The 24,327-nt window shown below is 32.6% G+C and overlaps 2 protein-coding genes across 2 annotated transcripts; one reads left to right on the forward strand and one right to left on the reverse strand.

Moving 5' to 3' along the window:
- Positions 1–465: 465 nt before the first annotated feature.
- Positions 466–5,997, reverse strand: LOC118057107 (uncharacterized). The gene is made up of 8 exons (XM_035069573.2): positions 5,552–5,997; positions 4,882–5,013; positions 3,791–3,914; positions 2,823–3,268; positions 2,397–2,473; positions 2,154–2,289; positions 1,511–1,714; positions 466–678 (listed from the first exon to the last, which is right to left on the reverse strand). Exons 1-8 carry the CDS (start codon positions 5,936–5,938, stop codon positions 619–621), a joined length of 1,566 nt encoding a protein of 521 aa, XP_034925464.1. The 5' UTR covers positions 5,939–5,997; the 3' UTR covers positions 466–618.
- Positions 5,998–8,094: 2,097 nt separating this feature from the next.
- LOC118057108 (histone-lysine N-methyltransferase ATXR6) lies at positions 8,095–11,780 on the forward strand. The gene is made up of 6 exons (XM_035069574.2): positions 8,095–8,390; positions 8,754–8,834; positions 8,962–9,191; positions 9,723–9,823; positions 9,929–10,141; positions 10,639–11,780. Exons 1-6 carry the CDS (start codon positions 8,153–8,155, stop codon positions 10,796–10,798), a joined length of 1,023 nt encoding a protein of 340 aa, XP_034925465.1. The 5' UTR covers positions 8,095–8,152; the 3' UTR covers positions 10,799–11,780.
- The last annotated feature ends 12,547 nt before the right edge of the window (positions 11,781–24,327 follow it).

The raw sequence follows: 24,327 nt of genomic DNA on the forward strand, positions 1-24,327 counted from the left end.
TCAACTTCAGTGCTGAGCACACTTAAAAAAATATTGTGCGATACTATGGTCTTGCTTTTTTTTCACCTACAGAAAGAAAAATAGATGGAGAGATGATGAAAAGGAAGAAATAAAAAATGTTGGGATACAAAATAATTATATATTAATTTATTCCAAATCCTATTTCTTTTCCTCATTTCCCCTAACTTTTCTTCATTTTCTTGCAAAACAAACACTATTTGATCTTGTATGTTATGGTACCAGGCCATCGAAACCTTTTTTTTTTTTTTCAACCTACCTGAATTTTCCTTGTTTCCTTCCAAAACCTCCAATTATTAAATCTGTGCGTGCCTTCAATTTTTATGATTATCCTTTTAATCCTAATCTTGAATTATGCCATCGGTTGCAGGCTTCTTAGCACACTGGAAGGGAAAAGATAAAACGATCACAGAAAAGGCATAGGCATCTTCGCAAGACAAGAAAGGGTGTTGGAAAACCTTTATCTTCAAGTCACGATTGCTTTTCAAATACATATAAGATCAGGGAAATTCTGTACTTGAATGACAAGATACGAGCAAAACAAGATAATTTACTCATGAACTTGCACAAAAATTGGTGAAAATTAATGATAATTTCAAGTTACTCATTCAACTTGCAGACATCGATGAACTTCTGAACTGCATTGTGGTATTGTGTTCCCTGTGATATTAACAAGCACATCATCCAAGTTAGCAAAATCTAGATACATGTATCTGTGCATGCGCAAATTATAATAACAATAAAATCATAAGATAAAGACGACTGGAAACTGAAATAACCAAACGGGAGAGTATAACGTGTCAAGTTGCATGCATGCATGCTTGGCATAATATATAAACCAAATCACAGGACAGGGTTTTCTGCCCAGCAATGACCATGAATCTGTTTCAGTCATAATGGTAATCAGTATAGAAACTACACCTTTGTTAATGGAACATTAATACTGTAGTGATTCCTCAGAGGAATTATGGTATGCAAACGTCAACCTATTGAACAAGAGCAAGAAACTGCAAGCACTTTATTGGTTGCTAAAGTGAACATACTGCTGTCTCATTAGTACATATAACACAGCTCCTAAAAGGTCCAGTGAGTCCCTACCCTCAATGTTTTCACAAGGATGTTTGAATTGTATCAATCCTGTATTGGTACAAATCAATAGTCTCATAAGCACCTTGTCCCATTTCATTCTCTGCACTGTACTTCAAGCTATGATCACTATATCTAATATCTAATGCTAATTGCCACCTTAGATGCTCAATGCATTCATGTTGCTTCTGTGAATTGTAAGGTGAAGGCTGCACAGAAAACTTTCACATGGCTTCCTGGGGATAGAGGACTAGTACCAGATGCATATTACAAGTTTCCTAGACAATACCAGCTTCCTCCTTCAAAGATTGTTCAACTATTTAAGGTTTGATACTTAGAAAGTGATGAAACCATTTTTGGAAGATAATTAAAACAAGCAGGAGTGAACTGAGTTACTAGGCACTACCTCCCAGTAAAGTTGATTGCATTCCATGCACTGCCAGAACTCTAAATTTTTGTTAAACAAGCAATCGGGAATTCTTTGGAAACCCTTTGCAGCTTCAACTGCCTCTTCTGTTGTCAGTGGCTTTTGAATGAACCTCCCATTACATTTCGTGCACCTTGACATCAGCTGATCCTCATTAATTTGTAATTGGAAAGTTTCAATTACCTGCAAACTTCTTCAATTTTAGCCTCTACAATCATGTTTCATTACTCTCAATTAACAAAAAATAAACTGCATGTATTCATCCTCTGCCTTTACAACAGCACAACATTGCCTAGATTGTCATGGACATATTGACCACACATACCAAAAAGGTAGACCATTGACGTCTAGTTGTATTATAATATGCAAAAAGAGACTCGGTACGGTGAGAAGAACCTTAAGCACAAATGAAGACAATGGTGCTAGTCCGTGAAAGACTTTCATGCAAAATCAACCATTAGGCAATTCACAAGAAATGACTTTTTCCCTGTTTCTTGTACTTGCTGCAGAATTATCAAATGTTTTTGAAGTTCAGCCAACTTAAAATTGTGGTGCTAAATGCAAAGCTAATTTGTTTTTCACTAGAGTTGCACACCCTTGTATGTTTGCATGTACTATGTACCTCAAGTAGTTGTTCATTTTTAAGAAGATTCTTCACCCTGTAGATTTGATTCTTTATCAAATATTGGTGTCTCAATAGCTTAGCATCTCGTGTCAAAAGCACTCTCTGTTCCCTGTATGCTTGATCCAATAACTCCCTGAATACAATGAACAACAGAGTGAATAGCTTTCACTTCTCATGGCCAAAAGATATTCAAAGACATAATAAATAACTACACACAATCATGTGCATCCTTCTAAATACCTGGATTCTGGTTTTTTTGAACTTGGGATTGCTGCATCCACACCCACACACCGTAAATGTTTTGCCAAGCCTTCAATCTGTGCAAATACTTTATTTAGCATTCTGTTTACTATGACCAAAAGAGTGCAAATATTACTACATCTGGCAGAAATACAGACTTCTCTTTCCTAGAATGGTTATAGGATAATGCATTTATTTCTTATTTTTAGTTGATATAATTTTAAATTGAGCCCTATCTCAAAATTGCCCTGTCCTTGTCAGGAAAGGCTGCCACCTAAAGGTGTGGACTGCAGACCGTTGCAAGCACAGGAAACTGGCATGTAATTAAACCATTTTTATTGGAATTTGGCCTCGTTTTGGAAGCTTAAATTTTATAGTGGAAGAAATAGAAAAAACAACAGAAAAAAAAAGTAGAAATGCTTTTACCATCACGTCACATAGGAACTTAGGGCATCCATCACCACCTAAGGACAAGTCCCATGGTGGAGGGCCTTGCCAGTCACCAGTATTGTCCAGCTGCTTTTCTCTGGTAACTGCAACCAGTGAAGAGTGTTTTTTCGCTTTCTTTCTGGCAGCTTTTGGTTTTCTGTCAGATTCTCTCAACAGAATTTTCTCACCATATTTTCTCACTATCTTCAGGAGAGATTCATTCATAGGCATGGTATTTCTGGATGATGTCCTGGAAACTGCCACATCCACCTCAGCTATTCTTTGGCAGTTTTCTGAAGAAACAGTAGCTTGGAAGATATGGGAAGCTTCAGAATATTTGATCCTAATAATTTTATCATCAATATCATGCTTCTCAAGAATTTCTTTCAACCCAAGATTTACACCAGAAGAATGCAGTTCCACCATGTCGTTAGAAGAATTGCCTGCAGTACAAGTAAGACTTTTACAACCAGTTCAAACAATGCCATAGGCCTCATAAACATCAGAGGAAGAGAGATCAAACCATCACTAATCTCTCAAAATTTGTAAATACACCTGCTCTGTTAACAGGAAAATCCCATATTTTAATTCTATTTGACTGAGACCATGCACTCAAAAGTACAAGAGAAGTCTGAGCTATGTTGTGCGGCACATCATCCACATACTTGTTTGCAAACATTGCTTATGGTATCTGAATAACTTGCTTCAACCTGTGTTTTTGCTCAATTGGGCCAGTATAATTTTAATGGAGTTCTAGGGAAGGCTTACATGTTAGCTACCTACAGAAGAAGGTTTCCTTCCAAGCTCATCCAATGTGCATTAAAACATTATTTCAAACAAGTATGCTCTGAAGTACCAGTCAACAAACTGGAGAACAAATCATACTGAATTTATCCTAAACTATGAATTCAGCAAGTTATACAAATTGTAAAGTCACAAGTATGAACCTTTCAACCACCACGAACCTTTTTTGACAATGTTGTCCTGGAAGACACTAAATATTTTGAGCAAGCAGTGTGCATCAGTAGCTGCATATGTTTTTTGCTCTTCTGTAAGAGGACGATGTGACCAATCACTACATTGAAGTTCCTAAAGAAGACATGGATTTTACAAATTAACAACCCAGTTATAAATTACAGTAATTAAAATCCAGCCCCACAGGAACTATGGAATCCGACAAGTCAACTCCTCAATCCTCCAGAATGCATTAGGAGAATTGGAAGAAGCATATCATTTGATTAAGTTAATTATAGATGTAGCATCCATGCCTAAAAAGAAAGTCAGGCATAGAGTTGTGCGCTATTAGAACACCACAGAGAATCTAGAGATTCCAAGTAGCACAAGAAAGCAGCAAGTTACATGTCTATTTAGTAAATCCATATCCCGCGATTTATACACTGTAATCATTTTATTGAAATTGAAATCAATCTAAACCAGCTTAGAGATAGCTTTAATGGTTTGGTCCTCGTAGAGCAGTGCAACTTTAGATTAGAAAGGCATTCATTCCAAGTCCTTAGTTATCATATACTAGTGCAATAATTGTTCATCTCATGCATTATGCAAGGGTAAATTTATAAACTATGAACTGGTACAGATTTTAAGCAGAAATAGACTACTAAAAAATTGATGCTAAAACTAATAAAAGCAATGCAAATTTATAATATTGCAAAAAACAAAATATCAACAGGTAAAAAATTAACTGGTTTGACCAAAGAGAAAAGTAGTTTTGTCTTCACAATTAATGCAGAATAAAGCTGAATCATCAAGATTTTTAATAACTCGGTTACAGCAAATCAAAGCCATTTCATTCACCATACTTCTATACAGACTGTGCTTGTTTTCCATTTATACTTGGCTAATTAGGTGAAAGTTTGAGAATAAGCATCGAGAATTGATATTATACATAGAACAAACAAATCCCAAAGATTTCCATAACATAAAATAAACAGGCATTCTAATAACAGCGCATTTCCAGTACAGGATAACATAGGAGCCATAAATCTCAAAATAAGTCATTCAGAGTTTCAAACAAAAACTTGTGCATTCATCACCATACCTTTGAAAGAGAAATTCCCAGTACTTCTTTGCAGATAGTTGCTAAACTCTTGGTTTCCTTCGGTCCCTTCCTTCCCTGTTGCTTATGTTGCATCTGATAGTATATGCTAGTGATGTCCAGATACGGCTCCACCTATTCAGCCAGTGTTCAACAATTGCATAAAAAAATTACAAAGTCCAATCAATCCTCTTTAATCAATGACCACAAATTTCCTCAATCTCCCATTACATCTTAGATTATGCTGAACGAAATGAAATTGAAAAACCAATAACCATCTTCTGATTCGATTCCTTTCTAACACAGGGATTAACACCAAATTCACATCATTATCCAGTAAATCATCTAATCAATATTGCACTTACTGTATGTCAAGATACTAGCCTATTGTTATTTCCTATTCATAATGATAAATTAAGCTTAAAGAAATTGCACTATAAGCTCTAAGCTATTCCAGATAGATAGATGACAAACAAAATAGAGGATAATATCAAACTAGACAGAAACTGTACTTAAAAGGCAGTGAAAGTATGGTTCTTTTCTCCGAAACCAAACAACCATGATAGAAAAATTCAGTAATTACCTCATACAAACAAAAACAGTACTTAAAAATAATAAAAATAAGGTTATTTTCTTGGAAATCAAACACATAATAGGAAAATCGAGTCTTTACCTTATCAAAACCAGGATCGCATCCTTGTAAGCAAAATGTTGAGGACAGGTACACCAAATCCTGCTTAAATTTAAAACCCAATTTCAGAATATCAGGAGAGACAAAAGTCTCTCTCAATAATTCCCATATTGAGGGTAAAGGGACTGAGTGCAGGTCAAGCAGGAAAGTTTCTGACTCGTCCGAGTCGTGACCGAGTTGACAAGCGAGTTGGAGGAGTGACACAGTTGGGAAAGTGGGCTGGTGGGTTTGGCCTCGAATTGGCTTCCACTCGGCGTCCAGACCGATGATTGAGGAGCGAGTCAGGGACTGAGTCAGGTGAGTGAACTCGGGAGACTCAGTTGAATTTACTAGGTGGATTTTGAGGGGCTTTTCGCTTGGGAGATCCATGAGGAAAGCAAGTGGTAGGACTAGAGAAGGTGTAGGCTCTTTGCCCAATTTATAAAATAAAAGCTTTGGGCTTTGACCCCTTCATATATTTATTTTTTTATAAACCTATAATCTTTTCATTACTTTTCCCTTTTTTTGTCTTTTTTTTAGAAACCTTCCCTAATAATTTTATGAATATTCAATAATTTTATTTTAAATGAAAAAAAAATAGTTTATGAAAAAAAAAATCTCAAAATTGATTCTCCTAACGAATTGTTTTCCCTATTACATTTAGTCTTGCTATAAAAACACAACCTAGCTAGAGCTTCTCTTTGTTCTTGCTATTGGTGTTACCTCATCTTCTCATAGTGATTTCTTCATGAAATTGCAAGTTAGAAAAGAAGTGATGAGAAAAAAAAGAAAAAAAGAAAAGGAAAAGGAAAGAAAGACCAACAAAGAGAATATTAATGATAGTCAAACAACCTTGTTAATTATATATTTTCATTATAGAAAACAAAGATTACATAGAATAATTATAGTTGATTTCGTGGATTTGAAGAAAGCCATAAACAAAGAATAAATTATTAGACAAGAATTTTAGATTAAAAAAGTTTTTTTAATATGAAATTTCGCATATCTTGTTATAAAATTTAAAATTATATCATGTTAAAAAATTATTTTAATATTAAAATTATTAAGTTATTAGAAAAAATATATTATCACAATGGTTAATGATCCCATATCTCTTACCAAGTTGAAGTCCTTACATCTCCTCACTAGTTTCTTCTACAATTTGGTGTCTGTGGTTCTCGGGTTGCTAGGACAGCTAGCAACCTTCTCCCTTCAAATTAAAGATCAAAGTCCTTCAAAGTGCAATACAGGGGAAAGTCATTAGCAGTACCTGATGATTTGAAGATGATCTTCATGGAGAAACCATACGTGTGGAAGGCAGCATTTATGCAGAAACCATGTTTCCACAATTTACTTTTCCTTTAAATTTCCTGTGTATCTTGTTCGTGTTCTATATATATATATATACACACACACAATACCCATCTGAAACCTTGTTGGCTTCTGATCACCTCTGATCTCCCTGTAGGTGGAAGCCTGGTGTTTGAGCTCGCCATCATTTCCAGGAGTAAATTCTCGCACATAAGTTACTGCACGCAGCTATATATCTTAACATTTTCTTTTGTTTTACCTTCGTTGTCGCAGCAAAGGAGTTTACGTTTTGTAAGTTTTCTGACCTAGCTTAAGAGGCAAAAGCATAGAGATCTAGCTTTAGCTTCCTAATCCCACTGCCCAGAAGGACCTGAGGAGCTGTGTCAGAATCTGTTCTGATCTCTTGTCTATGGAGGTACTGAGCAAGTTGAGATCGAATCTGGGAAACATGCAATCCAAATATCTTACATGTTGTCTTTTACATCTCTTGTAGCTGCTTCTTTTTGCTTGATCTTGATTGGATCTGTGATGTTCATGGTAGGGGGAGGAATCTGACAACGTAGTGTGAAATACATGCATGTTCAAAAGATCATAGGCTACAACGTTAGCTTGAAACTGAAATACCTGTATCAATAACATGACACTCCAACCTCTGTTTTTTGGCCAAGTTTTGGTAGTCAAGATATTTATAATAAATCAAAAGAAATTACATATAACAAGTACCATTTCCTTATTGTACATAACAGAAACACACACAAAAAAAATACTATAAACATCACATAAAAAAATAAAATTAGAAAAAATAAAGTTTAATAATGACTAAAAAAAAATAACATTGTGAAGACCATAGTAAAAAGGGATAGGAAGCATAGTAATTAATAGTAAGTGCATGTATTATAAAGTGTTTTTTTTTTCAAAAATATATTTTTAATATTAATACATTAAAATAATTTAAAATACTAATTTTTTTTAAAATTATTCAATTTTAAATAAAATTATATTTTGATCACGACACCAAAAATATATTAAATCAAAATATAACAATAAAAATTTCGTACTTATTTATATTGGATCCAAACCGGGGAAACAAACGGAGGCCTGCCATCAAAAACATTAACCCTGGCTCCAAACCCAAATACCTAACCCGCGCGCCAAAACCCTATTTCCCGCGAAACCAAAATAGCCCGCCAACCACTCTCATTGGCTCCACATTCCACATTTAAAAACCCAACAAAACCCAGAAAAAAAAGAAAAACAAAAAAAAACAAAAAAACCCTCTCCTCTACAGCAAAAATGGCACTGAGAAGCAAGAGAAGTCAAGCTCCAAAGCCGATATTTATATCCAAGCATGCTGATGATTACAGTGAAGTTTACTGTGAAGAATGTGGGTCAGGAGAGTCACCAGGAGAGCTACTTCTTTGTGATAAATGTGATAAAGGATTTCATTTGTTTTGTTTAAGACCTATCCTTGTCTCTGTCCCTAAAGGCTCCTGGTTTTGTCCTTCCTGTTCCAAACAAAAGATGCCCAAGTGTAAGTTCATTCCTTTTATATATATATAAAGATATATTTTTATGACGTTTTGTTGTTGATTTCTGGGTTTTGTGAAATGGGGTTGCTATTTTGTGATTTAGATTTATTTGTAAAGGGATTTGATTTTTTGGGTTTTTCTGTAATCCGGGTTGAGAATTGTTGACTGGAAAACAAAGGTAAAAGAAAGGAATATTATAAACAGAATTAGGAAGTGAAAATTGTATTAGCAATTATTTGGCGTTTGATGACCTGGAATTGTTAATCTTCTTCATGATATTATTTGTGAAAAATAATTTATTCTTGGTTATGAGAGTTGTCTTTTGTCTCAAATTGTTGAATTGAATTTTTTTTTTGGATGAACAGCATTTCCTCTTGTTCAAACAAAAATCATTGATTTCTTTCGCATTAAACGGTCCACAGAATCAACTCAGAAGCTAAGTCAAGGTAAACAAAAAATACTGGGTTGTGGATTTGTTGACTTCGTTTTAATTGATGGGTTGGTATTGATTACATTGTGTTCTGTTTATATATATATATATATATATATATATATATATATATATATATATAGATATTCAGAAGAAGCGAAAGCGATCTAGTAGTTTAGTAATGTCGAAGAAGAGGAGGAAGTTGTTGCCATTCAATCCGAGTGAAGATTCCGAGAGGAGACTGGAACAAATGAGATCACTTGCAACAGCATTGACGGCCTCCGGGACAGAATTTAGCAATGAACTAACTTACCGACCAGGCATGGCACTGAGATCTGCAAATCAACCAGCTCTTGAGAAGGGAGGAATGCAGGTAAAAATTGGGAAAGCAATTGATCTATATTAAAAAATAAAAAGAGAGATGTTTCAGTGAATTTGTTAACATTAGTGACAAAGTGTAGTTGTTTTAGTGTTTAGATCTGATTTATGGCTTGATAGTAACTGGTATAATGATACTTTGTATGCATGTTGTTTCATTTGAGTATTTGAAATTAGACTACCCATTTGGAATTGTCAATGAATGGGTTTATCGAGATTTTTGGAACACTTGGGGCTTTTCAAGTGTGTCATCACCAGCTTCTAATTACCTATGGATGCATTTTTAACAGTTAAGCTGAATTTTATGTTGTTTGTAGATAGACACATGCATGTGAATTGGCTAATAGTCTCAAGAATTTTCCTTTTCATCACTTTAAGAAGACTAGACTGAAGTGGAGGGATTGCATATTCTTTTCTTCATCGGAGTTGTTTTTTATTTTGATTGATTTACTTTCTTGACTTGGTTGGCTGTTTAGTAATTATAGAGTTCAGGTTTACTGATACCCAAGTATGATTTGTTTTACAGGTCTTGACAAAAGAAGATGCCGAAACCTTAAATTTGTGCAAAAGAATGATGAATAGAGGTGAATGGCCGCCTCTTATGGTTGCTTTTGATCCCGAGGAAGGGTATGTGTATATAGTATCCAAGCCTTTTCAAAATTGACTAATTTGTTCTCATTGTGGTTAATAAATTTGGATCAGGAGCTTAGCATACCTGTTTGATTGTAACAGGTTCACAGTAGAGGCAGATAGATTCATAAGAGACTTGACAATTATCACTGAGTATGTTGGAGATGTTGATTACTTGAAGAACCGTGAAAATGATGACGGGGATAGCATGATGACATTGCTTCATGCTGCAAATCCTTCTCAAAGCCTTGTTATATGTCCTGACAAGCGCGGGAATGTAGCTCGATTTATCAATGGTATCAACAATCACACGCAGTAAGTTCACTTCATTTTCTACCCTTGAATAACTGCTTTATGCCTTGGAAATAAAAGCCACTGGCAATTGGAATTAGAAGTAGACATTTCAAGGTTAACCTGTAAGTTAGGCAGGCTGGGTAGCATAGGGGTTCATTGCTGATGCATTTTGGCAGATATTGTTATGACATTTTGCGTCGTCTGCTGTGCCTATCACTTGATCATATATCATGGGAAGGAAGTGTCAAGAGTGTATAGAGAACACTGAACCTGGAATTGAGTTAATTGTGAATATCTCCCAACTTGAGCTCCTACATTTTGCAAAGCACGAAAAAATAAGGCAGGACTCTTTTATAAATGCATGAACGCGCCTGTTTAGGAATCCAAATTTTGCAGGAGGCCTTTCTGTTCTGCACAATTAAAGTCTTGCATTTGCCATTTAATATTTTGTTGGACTGCATTTAGAAAACAGTTACTACTTTGGTCTAATCTCATAAGAACTGTGTCCTTTGATACAGGGAAGGGAAAAGGAAGCAGAATCTAAAATGTGTGAGATATGATGTTAATGGTGAATGCCGGGTTTTGCTGATTGCAAACAGAGATATATCAAAGGGAGAGAGGTTATACTATGACTACAATGGATATGAACATGAATACCCTACAGAGCATTTTGTTTAATCTGATTTCCCAAGTTAAAAGAAGACATCAACTAACAAGCTAATCAGATGTTGTAGTCCTCTCGACATTAGTAAATGTGAAAAGGTTCTGACTTCTGCAACAGGAATGTCTACACACTTTTGTATACTTATTTTTTGAAGCACCTAAAGGCAGCAGGTCGTGCCTTGCCTGGAGCCAAAGACAGCTATAGTGTGATACTCGCTGCTATTACCACCAGACAGTTCTGAGTTCTGCCGTACGTATCATTTTCTTAAAAACAAATCACAAGCATTTTGTGTCAAGCTGTGATCCAAATAGTTGGAGAACACACAGAGTACTGCAAGACATGGAAGTTTTGGAGTCAGAATGACAAGCCTGAGATGCCATATAAAACATGTGTGCTGTAGATTCAGTCCCGACATAGAACCAACCTGAGATGCCGCCATCCTAACAACACTATCTTAATCTAGAAAAATAGGTAACTTGTAATGAACAGTCAATAGACATGTTGTAGTATATGTCGTAGCTTTCTTAAATGCCACGAGGCATCTTAAGAACAAGTCTTTTTAACCCACCATAGCTGGTGTTTTAACGGATTGAAATTATGCAGGCATCTGACTCCTATGGTGCCATTTCTGGCCTACAGCCTCGCACTACTAAAGCTTGGTCTTTCAAGGCCAAAAGTTCAGCATTTTAAGAGTTGTATCTTTACAATGGGCCTATTGGCACCTCCTACCCAACCAGTCTCCTCTCAACCAACCGACAGCAATATGGTTTCCCAGTAAAAACCTTCCATTTGAACAAGATCTGCAGAGTGCTCTCATCACAATGCTTTATAATTTATATGATAATGATGATTGACAGTGAAGTTCATGTAATACTCGTACTAAGTTGTACAGAAGCAGCCAGCACTGTCACCCACACACAAACACACACATTTCCTGCAAAACTTACGATCTTTATTTGATCATAAACTCAGGACCACCCTGTTGCTTCTCAGTGAAAAACATAACTCAAGAGTGGTCCAAATTTAGGGTCTGCCATGATCATAGTAGCTGGCAAAGATTATTTCGTAAGTACATATCACTCTATGGTGGAAAAAAGGGGCATGCCCTCAGATTTTGTATCAGATGCACCCTCACAATTGTGGTCCTGCAACCACACTATAGCCAAAAAAATATGATACTGTAATCAGATTATGGATCAGATTCACCCCCACAGGACCACAACTGTGGTCCTAAGAGCAAAAAATCAGAACTTCTCTTTGGGTGTCACTACAAGGTATTAAGGGTCAAGCCAGGCAAATATATATATATGTTAGCAGAGATATTCATCAGAACTCAGATCCCGAGAAAAGGCTTCAAGGTTTTATTGTCCTCACAGAAATGGAAGTAGTCATACAACCAATTAACAGAAATTGTTTGGCTGTCTACTTTTCCATGATCCTCATGTAAAACTATGATGTACATATTTTGTTCATGGCATTTGAGCTCTCTTTGTGAAGAAGATGATCTCCTTCCGTTTGACAACACGGTACGCTGCGATTGCACCTGTGTTTCGCTAGCAAAAAACAAAAAAAAAAAAAAATGCTTTGGCCGCACAGCATTGCCAAAAGTACCTTAGCCTAGCATTTATAATGAAGAGTCTATTGAATCTTTTTTTAGTTAGTTGTAGAAAAATTTCGAGGACTCTTTAGCAGAATTTCTTGATGAGGTAAATGCATAGTTGGAAGAGTTTTTTAGATTTTGTTGTCCCTCTAAGCTTCTTGGTTTTTCACCTCCTGTATTTGATATCTAACATGTCATAGATTTTGAGCAACCTTCTACCCTTATTGATGCCTTGTTTTTTATACTTGACATGGCATAAATATTAAGCAGAGCTTCTTGAGTTTTTACCCTTTATTCATGTCAAATTAAATAAAAATAATCTCAATTTATTAGGTTATGTTTAATTTATATCCATTCAGGATTCAAAAAGTAATTGTTTCATTTTACACTTTGAGTTATATGATATTCATGGTCATAACTTTTCATATCTCCTTATACTAGAATGTTTGAGTTAATTATGTCTTTTGCATATATAGTTTATGATTTGCATATTAAAATTATAAAACAAATTCAAGTAATGAATAATATAAATTTAATACTGATTTACTTGGAATCATGATGCATTTAATATCGAATATTATTTTATAATATAAATTAGAATCTCTAAAAAATTATTGACAAGTAGTGCTAAACCATCTAAAATATTACAAATAATTGGGCAAAATATTTATGTCATTATTCTACCATTAGAATTTCATATTAGCTCTAATTTTAATGTAAAGGACTAATTGGCCATACATAAATTGTAACATCTTATATTCTTGACAATCCTTTTGAAACACCTTACACCATTGTTTTTATATTTGGCACACAAAAAAAAAAATAATGCTATTTTGAATGCACAAGTTGTTTTTATCTTGAATAGTAAGATTCAACGAATCCCAGTTTATAAGCTAGAAATCAAGATTAAAATTATATTTGGATTATCAAAAAGATATCACAATAGCTTGATCATGATTTTTGAGAAGTATTATTAAAGCTATCTTGAATTACACTCTGTATGATCGAGTTTTTTCAACTCTAGAAAAGTTGTTGGAGACATGGAACCCAAGATATAAGTTGTGCGTGTGCATGATCATCAATGATGGTGTGCATGATCATCAATGATGAAGGATAACACAACCCATAAATATCATAGCCAAAATCAAGTTATTGAGTTTTATTATTAGTCTTTAATTTATGTTCTTTTATTTTACTCTTATTATTTAGTAGGTTTTAAACCTAATTAAATTTAATTATGATTTAGGTTTTATTATCTATATATATAATTCCTTAACATTACCGTTCATTTTGGATGAATTAAATAAAATTTTGAGAGTTGTATATTTTTTCAATGTCCATTATTTATTTTCTTTCTTCTCTTTCCTTGACCATTTTTTTTTTTTTAGCTTCTTCTCTTTCTCACTTCTTCTCTTAAATCTTTTCTTGTTATGCATCAACTTCTCTTACGTATTTAAGTAGTGCAGAGATCTTTTCTTCATGCCCATCACTTTCCTTCATCTTCAACAAATCTTTCTAGTAGAAGATGCTAAGCAATTTAGGTCTATAGCCAGCTTTTACCATTTTCCACTTCTTTTTCTTATAATTCTGGCAATGCTAGTCTAGGTCAGTACAATATTATGCTGATCGAGGCCATCGTTTTCTTCCATAGATGGGGTTCAAGGGCTAGTCTCCGGTTCTAGCTAGACTAGTACAAGTTGATGGTAAAGCTTTAATTATTGTACCTTAGATTATAGAGAATTATAAATGTTGCCCGCACCATACATTAAAGGTTCCAAAAACAAGATGAAATCATGGATGGATAGCTTGATGAGAGATTTATATTTTGTCTTTTAATCATATTTTGAAATTAGTTTTTTTTTAATATTAAATCTTTTATAATACATGGACTTGTGTGAAATGGGTGTTTTTTTTTAAAATCATTCGGAAATAAGTTTAATTTTGATTAATAGATAAACTGACTCTAAAAGAAGATGAAAAACACAAAAATTGCTATAATATTGTAATAAAAAACACAAAGATAAAATGAGAAATTCAATTCTTGTGTTAGAATATATTGTAATAATATTCTCAAAATATTGCATTAACTTCATTTGATCTCCTTTTTTTTTTTTTTTTTTTGAAATATGAGAGACTCTTAAATCAATTGCTATATCTATAAAGTACAAGGGTTAACAGAGAAGAACACATAAAAGTTTGAGAGAGATAGAAAATTATCCAACAAAACTAAATCCACAATTAAATCATGCAAAAAGACCCTAGTAAAAAAAAGACCCTACACAAAAGTTTGAAATATATATATATAGTAACTTGTAAAGCCAATTTAATTAATTTCTTTTTAAGAGACATACATATAGGTGAAAACAATCGGCCAAGCACATGAGAAGAATCAAGAGGGTAAGGATATCAAGATCGATACACTCCAAAAACCAAGAGATACATTTATACATCATCTAACTCCTAATTCACTGAATTTGTGATCGCCTTTCAATTTCAAAGGTTTAAAAAAAGAGGAAAAAAAAGGTGAGTAAAGATCAAAGGCAATGCATGCTTATAGTATAAAGATAAAAGTAGGCAGTGGGTGCCCATACTCATAAACACTATTCAGAGAAATGCAACCATCAAAGACCCACCCCACTAGCTTGTTTGGTGGAAAACTGTCTACTACACAACCTTTTTTTTTCTCAGATTTCAACATGCATAAATCCAGCCGCAGTACTACGGATTATCTTAGGTCCATCAGCACAAATATCAATATCATTATCATGTTTTCCCTTTCACGTTTTGAAAGCAAGAACCCAGAAAAAAAAAAAAAAAAACATTTTTCCTCGTATTGTATCTATAACACAAAGATTTATGTTTTTTTGGTGCTAGGTCAACTTGATTATGGGCATGCAATGCATGTAATATCTAAATTTTTGTACATCCAATTATAGTTTTAATCCCCCCCCTCCCTTCTTGGCTAAAAAAAAAATATGAAATTTGCAATATTTTAGTTATTTACAGAATTAATTTAGTAGCTATGGTTTTGCATGCAGGAGGGACCAGTGTGCCCTAACTTTGCAACTCATATCTCGATAGAACTGAAAGAATGCCTGCATCCATCGAGGACGGACTCAAAAAAATGCCATGATTGAAGGATGTGTGGGTCTTTTCTTCAACATAAAGATAATTAATGGTCTGATAAAAATATCCCCATCGCCACTTTTTTCATAAATAAAAAGTGACAAAAATCTTGAACTAAGATAGAAATATATAAGATGCCAATACTTTTTTTAAAAAATCCTTTTTGAGGGAGCTAGCCATTGTTTCTTCTCTTTTTTTAGAAGGAATTCTTCATATATTCTTGAAGTGCTCCCATCGGGCATCGTGCTTGGACACATAGCAAAAACTTTTTGCGAAGATATTTTAGGCATGGAGAAGATTATTTCCTGAAAATCATATAACAAAATATTTTAATTCTGGACACAAAAAATTACTAATAGCATTTTTATAACTAGAGTGAATTACAATTCAAACCCTACATTTTCAAGAAAAAACTATCTAATTCCTCTAATTTCAAAAAATAATTTCCCAGTTAGTAAAGTTAGTAACAAAAACTGATGAGAAAAAATTTAATTATCATAGCTCCACATCTCACGTCTGACGAAAAATTAATAGAATAGAATTAAGTTATGATTCACTCTTCCACCTTCTCTTTATTAATTATTTGAGTGTTGATAATTAAGATGGAAAATCTCCATGCACACATGACTTATTTTGCATATCAAAACATCTAATTGATCGATTTGTACAATATAGTTTCTATTATTAGGCCTAAATAATGCAAGATTTTTTTCAACAAGCCTAGCTAGATCATCACCTCCGACTCCGAGCAGACGCCATGGATCTACTGCAAGACTCACAGGCAAACTAGGTCTAGATACGTTCATTATTGAATGAAATACATTAATGGCGCAATCTAACTTTTCTACAAGTGGTTTTGTAGGCTTGGCTTCTTGTATACCTCCTGGGCAGATCTTAGACGCCATGGGAGGCTACTTGCAATATTGAAGAGAGGAGCAGAGCATGGCCAATCCTTTTGTCATTTTGTTACATCATGAAGGTAATTATGGTGACCACAAGCAGCGATAGGGATTTGTTGTTTTATTCCCATATTGATTTGCACTCATGCAACAATATGCCATCATGGCTTAATTAAAAAAAACGTAGAAAATAAATATCCCAAATTAAATTCTTAGATTTCCAATTACATATATATATATATATATATATATTAGTTATTTAATTAAAGCTATTGATTAATTTATATTGTCAATTGTAAATCACAATGATTAACGAGCTAATACTTGTGTGAGAGCTAGCATGCAATTAATGTTGTTGATCAAACGATTATTATCCAGAAAAGCCAAATAATTAATAGTATCAAACATAAATTAGGTAAGACTACTTCAATTGTCGGCCATAACGTGATTTTCCCTCTTTTAATGAATAAGACTTCGAATCAAAATTATTGAGAATTACATTATCAAATTTCAACAATATTGTCACCTACTTATATCTTATAATTTAATCATGTCGGCAACCATAAATTATCAAGTAACTTGTCGAGGAGCCATCCATGTGCCACATACCCTAAATACGTGACCTAGCTTTACAAGGACACAAAGAGAGAGGTGCTTCCTCTCTGTTCTCTACCCCAAAACCCTAAGCTAGCTCTTACCTTTCTATCCAGCTCTGTCGACGGAGCACCAAAATTGGAAGGGATGTGATAAATTAGGACATTGTTGACAAAACAAGAGCTCTTGTGGGGCCTGCAACTCAAGCCTTGGGATCATCATCTAATATTGTCAAAGACGAGGTTTTGAAGGAAAAAAAAAAAAGCATAAATACAAGTCAACCATTAGCAGAATCTGGTGCTGTTTCTCAACAACAAGAGCAAACCACCCATGCATTACCATGAACTGTATGGACATTATTAGGGCTAGAATCTTGGGTTTGTGCGTGTGTTTTTTCCAGAGAATGATTTGTTGCTTAAGAAGAAGGCAACTTCCATGGATTAAATTATGTCCACTCACAAGAAATGCTTTAGAATTTTACAACTCATGATCATACTCGTCATAAATACGATGGAATCTATCTTGTTGTCCGAAATTATTGAAGAAGAGAAACATCCCATAATTCCAAAATATATATATGGCCGTGCATGTTGTATATAAATTGTTAGCTTCCCGCTTACTTAATTACCCTAATATTTAGACGTTGGTACACCAACTTTTGCCCTAATTTTTGTTAGCAAAACATGCCCACGTGGCATTCATGTGCATGAAAAGCATTGTACCATGTCGGAACTTTTAATAAAAATCACGGGAAGCTGTTTGAAACTTGGAATTCGCTGGATATCTTAGAGGTATTAATTATTGATTCTGCTTACATGGACTCTACATATCTTGAGTTGTGCTCATGCATGACGATATTGATGAGCCCCCATAACGTAATATATAAGCGTGCTCCCTGTATATTTTCCATAATATATATATATATATATATATATGACCCTCCTTTCTTTCAGAAATTTTGAGCTGTCGGCAATTGATTGTCGAAAATCGAGATTTTTCTTGATATGAAACCTATCAAGAAATCAAATCACTGAATTTTATGAGGAAAAAAAACAACAAAAATAATTTATAATCACTATATAGAAGCAGTGTGAGCGTGCATATCATCAATCGGAGCTTGCCAGTGTCAAGGCGAATGACATAAAAAAGAAGGTAGAAAAACCATCATTATCAGGAGCTCAATATCCGGTGGACGACAAGCCCTTTTAGACTTTTGCATGTGGTGCTAATTATTGCAAGCGTAACTTAATTAATTAATTTCCGCATGGTTAATCTATTTTTGTGGACTTTAATTGTAATATGATTGATTTCCATGGTATGAATATTTAATCACCCATACTTTTTATATGGGTCTTGATGCTTGGATAAAAATTATAGTTCTTGTTAAATCCTAAAATTGTACCTCGAAGCTGGAAATGTAGAAAGCCCTTTGTTTTTTAGTTTTAAAAAATGTTTTTAAAAAAATTTAAATTTTTTATTTTTTTTCTTTGTTTTAAATTAATATATTTTTGGTATTTTTAGATTATTTTCATGTGTTGATATGAAAAATAATTTTTTAAAAATAAAAAAATATCTTGATTGAGAAACACTTTAAAAAACAACTACAACCAAATTTTTAATTAGTTATTTTTTTTTTCTAGTTTTTGTTTTGTTGTCATAATTAAATTAGCATTGATTATTTTTTTCCCATATTCTCTTTCTTTTTTTTCTCCAAGTCTGTTTCTCTGATTCAGCCAAAAGATTTCAAAGCTTGGTAGAAAAAAATAATCAAAATCTAAAATTAACTAAAAAACGAAGACAGTAAAAACAACATTTTTAAACCTAACTTAAAGACTTTTCAAGGCCTTGAACAATCATGGTGATTATGGTGATTATCAGAGAAACAGACTTGGAGAAGAAAAAGAAAGAGAATATGGGAAAAAAATAATCAAAATCTAAAATTAACTAAAAAATGAAGACATTAAAAACAACATTTTTAAACCTAACTTAAAGACTTTTCAAGGCCTTGAACAATCATGGTGATTATGTTATTAGAGAATTATCTTTGACTTCGTTGTCCGAACTCATCAAATTTATATGACTAAATTATATGTATGTTAATTCACTCAAAAAAAAAACAGGAGAAGCAATCAAAATTGACTTGCGTACCATGCATCGACACATTTGTCTCTTAACGAGTATGACCTTGTGTGCTTGCTACCACACAGAAAAGTTGTAAAAGCAAGGCTGGGTGTAGAATTAGCTGGAACATTGTATTATTAACATGTCTTCTTGTCTTGATACGAGGCAAACATGAGCAGTTTAGTCCTCCAAGGTAATCATTAGTCTTTTTTTTCATCATAGGGTGTATAATATATCAATATTATGTAAGAGTACTTTGCCCTAAATCTCAAGGGATAGGTAAATTACATGATTAAAGAGGTTTACTTTGTATTTATCTTAAAATAGTATTGATTAAAAGAATTTTGTTCCCTGAGTATATTGAACTAATACAAATTAAGAAAATATTTTAAAAATCATTGAAAAAAGCATTTAATCTTGATTGATATGGTAAATCATCCTAAAACACCTTCAAATAGCACTGAATAAAAAATAAAAATGGGTATTTTGGCATGATTCAGTGTGTCATGGCCGGCCTTTCAACAAAGTACAAATAAATTAACGTCTCTTGTGCATTAAGACAAAGACCAAACAAATTCCAGGATATAATGATGTGGTCGGTTACTCTACAAAGTGGAAAGAGTTAAAAATAAAAAGAAGAACAATCACGCTAGGGTTCATCACCAAACCTTGAAGTAAATTGTTCGATCATTTGGAAACAAGCATCCCTTTTGCCTTTTGACTTTTAGGGTTTTGTATATTTCTAATGAAGACATAATTAAACCGGTTAAAGCAGACTTAATAAGTGCCGACTTAACCTTTAATTTTGCTTCTACAATGGCCCTATCGATTGCTTTTCTTAGCTAGGTGTGCCTTTAGCTGGGCATGACCTTTCATGTCCCATCTTTTTTCTGTGTTTTTGCTGCCATAATCGATGCAATACGTACTCGATCCATATAGGATCAACACTTTTTTGGTTGAATTTAATGGAATATTTCCCATTTTAAAATTCACTTAGCTAGAGCATTTCACACAATCAAGGAGTCAACTTTCTCTTGTTACATTCATAATATTCCAACACAATAGATTTTTTCTTCAATTCATCCATTGGATGAGAGTCCCGCGAGGGGGTCCAACTATTAAAAAATAAATTACACAAATTGATAATAGTTTGAATGAGATATTTATCCGATAAAATATATGGTTTGCATAGTAGTAATCAATTGTTAGATTGATTTTTATTTTTAATTATAAGATTAAAAGTGTCAAATAATTATCTCAACCCAATAGTTTAAGCTGTTATGTAAGGTCCTAAAATATAATTTATATTATTTCTAACACCCTCCTCAAATGAAAGCTCTTTGGGCTTGAAACTTGCACAGACTCACATTACCTTATGCTTAATTTTTATCGAATAAATAAGGGTTGTGAGATTCAAACTCGTGACCACTTGATCATTAACGCTCTGATATCTTACCAAAGAACCATTTCAACTCAATAGTTTAAGTTATTAGATAAGATCTCAAGATATGATTTATATTATTTTTTAACAAAAAGAACAGGAAAAAAAAAACCTCACCACAAGCTGTTTATTGGTATTTAATTTTTTTTAAATAAGATATTTTTTATTTACCTAAATATTTGAAAGAAATAAGAGGTTTTGTATTAATTAGAAGGGAGCATAAAAATAAAAAAAAAACAATGTGCATATACAAAATCTAATTTTCAAAATATATATATATATATATATATATTGTTACTTTTGATTAAAGTATTGGAATCTAGTACCTCTCACTTGCTTATGAGTTAACTCCATAATTATTTTACATAATCTATAAAATCTACTAGTAAACAATAATTAAATTCTATAGTGAAAATTAGCTACCATAAAAGAGTCAATAGTGAACTTTCCCGTATATTACATACATAGTCTTATTATTTTTAAGTTCATTATTGACTATTATTGCTAATACTCTCTTGCTAATTATTAAAAATGATCATGTGATCCTGACTAATGGTGGGAGAATCACTCTCTAATTATTGATCCTATTTTAAATATTTCACTTTTGCCTTGACAAGATATATAAGAATTTGTTCTTGATCACATATACCTCTTAAGAATCCAATCAATTATTATTATAAAAAGGAAATATATATGGGGTCCCATTGGTGATGAACAAACATGAAATTTGAACAGCTAGTGAGATAATAATTGCAATAATGCCCTTATTAATGGGCAAATGCACGCCCCATGCCCTGTTAAGGAGGTCAGATCATCAGCAGTCTTGACCAGTAGTCCGGTAGGGTTCTTTGGGCAAAGAACAAGGCCAGACATGGCAGTGTAAGAGAAAGCTCGCCATGCCCATGCTTCTTTGTAAAGAGCAAATGGGGAAGGGGAGGGGTGGGGGGCAAATGTGACAATGGTGACATTTATTAAATATTTATAAACCACAAAAATACTATTATAAAGGAATAAGAACAACATAGGAGTCTTATGCTCTTCATAAATGGCCGACCCATTATTGCTACCATTTTTGTCGGCCTCCGGCCATTGACTCCTCCGCCTTAGGACGGTCATCACTCACCCGATCCTTCCATTAACATTATTAATTGCTTAGTTTTGACATAAATTCCCCGATCAATGAAAAGAGCAACCAATTATAATAAATTGTATTTGGAGCATGGTAATAAAACCCAAGTTTTGATCGGGTAACATTTATATAATTGTTGTATTGAATTATTATTTTTTTGTTTTTTTAAAACTCGATCAAAAATAGATTTTAAATACTTTATTTATAAACATAAAGACGACGTCTATTTATAATCTTTATACTGATGCAATATTTATATAAAATAGAGGAGTACAAATGTGGAGTGTCTAATAATTAATTATTTCTCTTAATCTTGTACTATAATGAGAATAAATAATCTTTTCTCAATTGCTAAATCTTGATCCCATTCTTCAATATCTTGAAGAATATTTTCTCAATTGCTAGATCTGAAACAAATTTTATAGTGGTGGGAACGTACTCTTGAAATATTTTCCAATTTATACACATGGAAAGGGTTCATTATGAAAATTTAAAGTCTAGAGTTTATTTCATAAAAAAAAAAAAGTGTATGTAATTTATAAATTTAGTTATTAATAAATCGATCGATTATTATTAAAAAATTTAAAAATTTTAGTTCCGACAAACATTAACGATATACTATTTGAAATTAATTTTTAATAGTTTTATCTATTAATTTGTGAATTTTATTATCTCCTCTATCCAAATTTCTTAAGATTCAGAATGGGATGTTTTAACTTTTTTTTTTTTTAATTTCAAAGAAGTTGGTAGCTCTTGAAACTTTTGCTTGATTTCTTTGTCAAATAAAATAAAAATTACTAGATCTGGATTTGCTTATAGTATAGTTTTTAGATTTGACCCAGTCCAAGACCTGGATTTTGGGTTTTGACCGTGTCATTTGGGTCAATTTAAAAAAAAAAAAATTAAAATGACATCATTTTAGTAAAAAAAAAAAATCAACGGTTTGCAATCGAGTTTTTGATTAAGTCTTGTCAGGTCACACCGGATTTTTTCTTTTTTTATTTTTTCTTCAACCTGGCCCAGTTCTTACCTCAAGTCGGTCAAGTCCCGAATCGACTTGCCGAGCCGGGTTTCAAAACTATAGTTTATACCACACAAGAATTATGGTTTAAAAAATTTGTGCATCCTTTTTTTTCTTCCTTGTAATGTGGGCTGGTATGGAAAATAGATTAAAAAAAAAGGTTGAAAATGGCTGTATAAAGGTTGTGAAAAATTCTTTTTGTGGCATGGTTCAACCTTTGGGAGTAATTTTCTTCTATTTTGTCTCACAAATCAAGCCATCACATAGAAAATTCGACCCTTACAGTAGTTCGTGAGTCAAAGGGGCAAAAAAAGAGTCCCTTCTTAAGAAGAAAGGTCAACGAAAACAAATTAGACTCGCCTTGCAAATGAGAAAGGTGGTAGAAGAGCCACTTGGTTCACCTAACATGGTCTCTGTCATCCAACACAAAATGGAAAATACCTCTAATAAATTCTTAATTAATAGATATTTTTTATAAAAAAAATTCATATTTTACTAGTGAACGACATCTTCCTCTCTAAATTTCCAAGTCAAAATTTGAAGTTTGACCTTTGAATAAAAAGCTTGTAGTGGCTTTGAGACTGGAGATAAAAGGAGATAATGTAATTCGAGTGTAGTTAAGTTATTTTTTAAAGTGTTTTTTATTTAAAAATATATTAAAATAATAATTTTTATTTTTAAAAAATTATTTTTAATATCAGTATATCAAAATATCTAAAACCACAAAAAATATTAATTTAAAATAAATTTTTTTAAAAAAAAATGCTTTTAAAATGCAAAAATAATCACTCTCAAACAGGTCTAGGTAATGATAGCCTTGAGAGGCTGTTTGTATTTTAAAAATATGTTTGATATTAAGAAATAAAATTATTTTAAAAACTAGATTAATAATTCTTAATTCTTGGACAATTGATGCTTTAAAAATATCTTTCAGTACTCTTCCTTTTTCTAAAAAAAAAAAGTAGATTTATAAATATAAAATGACTTAAACTATCCAGACCTTTTTATCTGTTCCAAAAATGGATAAAGTCTTTGAACCAACTGGATATGAAAGCATGCCAAAACATTTGTTGATTATTAGTCTCATAGGTTGTCTTCGTTAAAGACAACGTTTGATTATTTTCTTTAAATAAAATCTACTTGTCAATGAACATGTATCTCTTTTGTATTTTATATTTTAAAAGTGCATAAATTAATTTTAAATTTATCTTAATAAAAGAATTATTTTATATTTTTATCCATATTTCTTTAACTAAATATGTTTTTATCCATGTTTTTTTTTTGTCTCTTTTTGACAATAATCAAACATTATTTTAATATCCTGAGATAACAAAAAAAAAAAATAAACTCGTTTGAAAGTGTGGTTACAGTTGATTTTTAAAGTGTTTTTCATTCGAAAATGCAACACAACGATTTTTTTAATTTGTTTTTGATATTAGTACATCAAAATGATTCTAAAACATTAAAAAATATATATTAATTTAAAATAAAAAAATAAAAAAATTTATTTTTTTCTAAAATCACTTTTGAAACGCAAAAAAAAAAAAAAAAACAAGATCTATTAGTTTGAAGAATGGAAAAATAGATATAAAATAAACATGTCTACATAATA

Source organism: Populus alba, chromosome 15 (assembly GCF_005239225.2).
Source record: "Populus alba chromosome 15, ASM523922v2, whole genome shotgun sequence".
Classification (NCBI taxonomy): Eukaryota; Viridiplantae; Streptophyta; class Magnoliopsida; order Malpighiales; family Salicaceae; genus Populus; species Populus alba.